Consider the following 6,000-nt stretch of genomic DNA (forward strand, 5'->3'; position numbering starts at 1 on the left):
CGGGAAAAATCTTAACGTTAGACTTCAATGCAATAAATCTGGACAAACTTGTGGCAAAACGTTTGGATTCCTTGCCAACAAACGGGATTGTTAGAAAGTTTTTGAAATCAGGCTCCTCAACTGGAGACGCAGTGGAAACCGAATTCAAAAACCCTCTAAGAACCTTATTAAAAAACCAAGTCGGATAATGATTAGCACCAAAGTATGAGCGTAATTTATTAATTTCATTATTGAAACAGTCATTGTTCGAGCAAATGTCTCGAGCTCGCGAGATAAGGCACTTGATCAAAGCAGATTTGTAATTAGACGGGCAAACAGCGCTGAAATTAAGGAAAAGATTAGTGTTTGTCGGTTTACGCCAGACCCAAGTATCAAATCCATTACCATTTGTCTTGACCAGCTCAGTGGCCGAGTGGTTTCGCCTTCGACTCTGGTGCTGGTAGATCTGAGATCGATTCCAGGTCGGGTCAAACCGAAGACTTTAAAAACGGTACCGATTGTGTTCTATCCTGCATAGCGCAGTGGGAATGAGTCGGGTGATAATGTGATAACATCGTAAACCTGATATTAATTAAAAATGAGCCCTGTCGCTAAAAGACCTTAGCTGTTGTAGAGCGACAATAAATAAAACCATAACATTATTATTATTATTATTATTATTTGTCTTGATTTCTACATCCAAAAAAGGTATAGTCTCCGTGGCTTTTTCTACAGTAAATTTTATGTTTTGATGTTGCGTATTGAGTAGCCTACTTCAAAAAACTGTGAACAAGAATTATCGTCATCAAATATGGCAAAAATGTCATCAATATAACGTAAGTAAAGCTTGGGAAAGAATTGGGAAATATTTTCAGAAAAAATCTTATTTTCAAGGTGGGCTAGAAAGAAATTGGCAAAAGTGGAACCCAGAGGCGAACCCATAGCCACTCCGTCAATTTGCTTGTACAATTTATCTTTGTATAGAAACATGCCCTCTGTGGCTAAATGCATTAATTTGATAAAAATGTCTTTTTGATGAGCGTTGTGGTTTGGCTGGTCTTCTGCAAATATGTAATTCGCGATAATGTCGATCGTTTCTTTTAAAGCAGGGGTTCTTAAACTTTTTTTAACGCGGACCCCTTAAAACAAAAATTTAGTTGGCTTAGACCCCCTTTGTGGCAATAAAATTTAATTAAATTGGTAACAAAATGTATGTTTTATTAAATTTAAGAAATAGCGAATGCAGATTGTTTTTCAATATTTTCGATTTAATGAAGGAAGCTGCTGTTTGTCTTCAACAAGAACATGAAATTGTGGCTTCGCCTTTGATAGGACAACAGCAACACGCATGTCATGCTTTGCATCCAACCGGTTTCGACTCTTTGTTTTGATAGTTACCAAGGATGAAAATCCTGACTCACATAAATATGTAGTCACAAAAGGGATTATAGCAGCCATGGCTCTCTTTACCAAAAGAGGATATGCTTGCATCAATGAACTCCAAAAATCGCCAATACTTTTCGAATTGAAAGACAATTTTAATGAATAACGTAATAAACGTACATATCAAAAAAACAGTAGGCTACAATGCGATAAAAATTATCCGGAAACGCCAAACTAGAAATCATCAGGGTTGTTTGAACTTAATCTCCTTTCTGTTGAAAAATGTATTCCATTTTTGAAATTATACACTAAGATTTCCATTGGGCCTTCATGGACCCCCTAAAACTAGTCCGCGCACCCCTTGGGAGTCCATGGACCCCAGTTTAAGAACCCCTGTTTTAAAGGGACGTTAGTGAATAGCGATTGTACATCAAAACTGACCATTACTTGATTGGGAGCACATTGAAAATCTTTCAGCTTGTCCAGAAAATCGTTGGTTGAGTCGAGCATGTACTTTTTTGGCATGTAAGGTTTAATAATATTGTCTAAGAATTTAGCCAGAGCATATTCCGGAGTCGAAATCATTGACACAACTGGACGGGCTGGATTGTCCTTTTTATGTACTTTAATCAAACCATATTTTATACCATATTTTATTTTATACGTTTTATACCTCACCCGGTGGCGCGCCCCCCTGGTATGGACCTGCCTCGGCCGACTTGGGTCAAGCTCAACAGAATCCGAACCGGAGTCGGTCGCTTCCATTCCAACATGCACAAGTGGGGTTTGGCTCCCTCACCGGCCTGCGAATGCGGCGCGGAGGAACAAACTGCTGACCATGTCGTTCTCGAATGTCCGATCTATAAGGCACCAAATGGAACGCATGGTATAGCAACGCTGGACGAAGCTACACTCACCTGGCTCTCCATCACCTGCCCTGAAATTTGATTTGATCTAGTCTTAAACGAAAGAAGAAGATCAAACCATACAGCTTACCTGGGCTGCTGCCCGAGGCAATCAGTTTTTGAGTTACTTCTTTTCCAAATTTCTTGAGATATCTTTTTACATAATACTCGATGAACCTTTCTTTCGAAATAATTGGATGGACTTTAGTACTCTCATTGATTATAGCAAATTTAGTTTCATCGCTTACAATTCTGTCTAATTTTGAAAAATAATCTGCACTGTCCAAAATTGCCGTTCCTTTTCCTTTATCAAATTTGCATACTTTAATAGACTGATTTAAAGACAGGGACTTTAGTGTGCGATGAATTGCTTGATTTCTTTGGGATGAACAAACTCTTTTAGCATTACACATAAAACGTTTTACAATAAATTTAACTTCGTCTTTATCATCAGAGTTGATTGATATATCTCCATTTCTTTTCAGAGAACTCATAAGTTGTTCTATAGGCCTACTCGCTTTCATATTGTTTGAATCAATTTGTTTTGGAAGAATTGGGAGGTTTAGGCCGAATCGTAAGACTTCTTCTTCTAGCAAACTGAGCTTTATTGAACTAACGTTAGTGATACATCTAGGACTTCGGCAATTTTGGACACTGCAGATTATTTTTCAAAATTAGACAGAATTGTAAGCGATGAAACTAAATTTGCTATAATCAATGAGAGTACTAAAGTTCATCCAATTATTTCAAAAGAAAGGTCCATCGAGTATTATGTAAAAAGATATCTCAAGAAATTTGGAAAAGAAGTAACTCAAAAACTGATTCCCTCGGGCAGCAGCCCAGGTAAGCTGTATGGTTTGATTAAAGTACATAAAAAGGACAATCCAGCCCGTCCAGTTGTGTCAATGATTTCGACTCCGGAATATGCTCTGGCTAAATTCTTAGACAATATTATTAAACCTTACATGCCAAAAAAGTACATGCTCGACTCAACCAACGATTTTCTGGACAAGCTGAAAGATTTTCAATGTGCTCCCAATCAAGTAATGGTCAGTTTTGATGTACAATCGCTATTCATTAACGTCCCTTTAAAAGAAACGATCGACATTATCGCGAATTACATATTTGCAGAAGACCAGCCAAACCACGACGCTCATCAAAAAAGACATTTTTATCAAATTGATGCATTTAGCCACAGAGGGCATGTTTCTACACAAAGATAAATTGTACAAGCAAATTGACGGAGTGGCTATGGGTTCGCCTCTGGGTCCCACTCTTGCCAATTTTTTCTAGCCCACCTTGAAAATAAGATTTTTTCTGAAAATATTTCCCAATTCTTTCCCAAGCTTTACTTACGTTATATTGATGACATTTTTGCCATATTTGATGACGATAATTCTTGTTCACAGTTTTTTGAAGTAGGCTACTCAATACGCAACATCAAAACATAAAATTTACTGTAGAAAAAGCCACGGAGACTATACCTTTTTTGGATGTAGAAATCAAGACAAATGGTAATGGATTTGATACTTGGGTCTGGCGTAAACCGACAAACACTAATCTTTTCCTTAATTTCAGCGCTGTTTGCCCGTCTAATTACAAATCTGCTTTGATCAAGTGCCTTATCTCGCGAGCTCGAGACATTTGCTCGAACAATGACTGTTTCAATAATGAAATTAATAAATTACGCTCATACTTTGGTGCTAATCATTATCCGACTTGGTTTTTTAATAAGGTTCTTAGAGGGTTTTTGAATTCGGTTTCCACTGCGTCTCCAGTTGAGGAGCCTGATTTCAAAAACTTTCTAACAATCCCGTTTGTTGGCAAGGAATCCAAACGTTTTGCCACAAGTTTGTCCAGATTTATTGCCTTGAAGTCTAACGTTAAGATTTTTCCGTCTATAAAACCTTTAAAACTGGTTGCTATTTTCAGTCGAAGTCTAAAACTCCTTTCCGCTTATGCTCAAACGTCGTTTATAAGTTCACTTGCTTGCATGATGCAAGTTCAACATAGGCTACATTGGTATGACCACGCGACATTTGGTGACTAGAGTGCGAGAGCATTTGAATTTAGCTAATTTTAATAAAAACAGTGCAATTAAAGACCATATTAGAAACTGCCAATCGTGCTCAAACAATGAACCGTCATTGCAGTCTTTCAAAATTGTTCGTAAGTATTTGTCCGAATTCGACACCAAGATTCATGAGGCATTGATCATCAAATCTTTAAACCCAGGGCTCAACAGGCAATTATTTGCTTGCGGAGCTTCTTACCTTTTAACAGTTTTTTGATTGAATTATTACGTCTTGTGCTTTCCGCATTAGCCTACTTTGTTTTGTGCCACTATCTCTTGTGCTTCTGTCTTTCTTGCGTAATCTGCCTGAGTCTTTGTCTGAACAATCAATTAATTTTACCTCTGAAATACTTAACCCGTTGTGCTGTGTAATTTTCAGTTATCACTTTGTGTGAGCGAGGCAGTTTCTCAAATGTTTAGATTTGACCATATGTTTGCTGTGATATATAGCCTACTATATGATTCTTTAGCATTTCTTTTAATAATGTATTTTTTCTTATAGGCTTGAAAAGGGCTATATGACTAGCCGAAAACGTTCGCTTTTTGTTTTTATAATGTTAAATGTAATAACAAGCAAATCTTTTCGAATCTATAGAATAGCCTATAAGTTTTCTGTCTTTCGATGACAACTGTATGATGTCATTAACTGAACCGTGACTTGTCGTGCCTTGTAATTGTTCAGAACAGGATGACCAAGAAACTACTGCAAGTTTTAAAGTTGTAACAAGTCGTAGATCAATTCGATCGGACTTGAAGAACCTTTATCGTAGCCCGTTGATTCATCAAGGTAGGCAAAGAAAACCCCCATGAAAAGATATCCTACCATCGGGGAAGCCATTTCACCAGGTCTCGCAAGATATAGAAAATATTGTAACAATGTGAAACGTATATGCTACACCAAGCAAACTTACCGAGTCTATTGGACTATCGTCATTGGAATCATCATCTTGGTCTTGTGCATTGGCGAAACACAGAACTACAAACAAAACCTTTACTTGATTCTTCAGCTGCATATTTGTTCTACAAAGATTCTAAAATGAGTCGTCAGTTGGCTCACTGAAACTGCTCATGTGGAACTCGTTACAAAGATTAATGTGGTGATGTCATCGTAAACAACAGCGGGCCGCACTTCATCTGATGTCAGTTTGCACTCACGTGGAACTGCCCTGGCTGGATTGACTGAAAGTAAAATTTTCCACAAAACATCTTCTTGAGCCATCACAAAGTTATACAACAGGAAAAGCCTCAAAAACTTCTTCAGAAATATTCAAATTATTGCTGTCAATCAATCAAATCAAAGTGTCAATCAAACTACACACAATCTTGATTCTTTTTCAGTTGCTTGAAGCATCACGAGTTACTGCTTGGGAGGTCAGACTATTTGCCTGGAACCTTCAACATGTGGGCTTGCAAGAGCCCCATGCTTCAAACCGGAGCTTTGCTCAATTCTTCGGCAATTCTTTTTGATGTTTAACCTGTTGCACCTACTTGCAGCACTTGAATGTATTTTTTATGTTTATTGGCAACATATGTTCAACTCAAACCATATCGATCAAACCGTTCGGTAAAGAGTCAGTAAAATAAACAAGCAAGGTTCCTACTTCCTTTCTACAGTCGACGCACTTTTGTGCAACCACCCATCGCAGTGTGGAACTCTCC

At 37.8% G+C, this 6,000-nt stretch overlaps 1 protein-coding gene across 1 annotated transcript in view; it reads right to left on the reverse strand.

Annotated features, from left to right (window-relative positions):
* The window catches only part of LOC145785337 (uncharacterized), a 33,515-nt gene extending 28,158 nt beyond the window's left edge, over positions 1–5,357 (reverse strand). The window contains exon 1 of the mRNA XM_082596998.1: positions 5,253–5,357. Within this exon, the coding sequence (XP_082453124.1) occupies positions 5,253–5,354 (102 nt within the window). The 5' untranslated portion in view covers positions 5,355–5,357. The remainder of the gene's footprint in view (positions 1–5,252) is intronic.
* Between the last annotated feature and the right edge of the window lie 643 nt (positions 5,358–6,000).

Source organism: Aplidium turbinatum, chromosome 16 (assembly GCF_918807975.1).
Source record: "Aplidium turbinatum chromosome 16, kaAplTurb1.1, whole genome shotgun sequence".
In the NCBI taxonomy this organism is placed as follows: domain Eukaryota; kingdom Metazoa; phylum Chordata; class Ascidiacea; order Aplousobranchia; family Polyclinidae; genus Aplidium; species Aplidium turbinatum.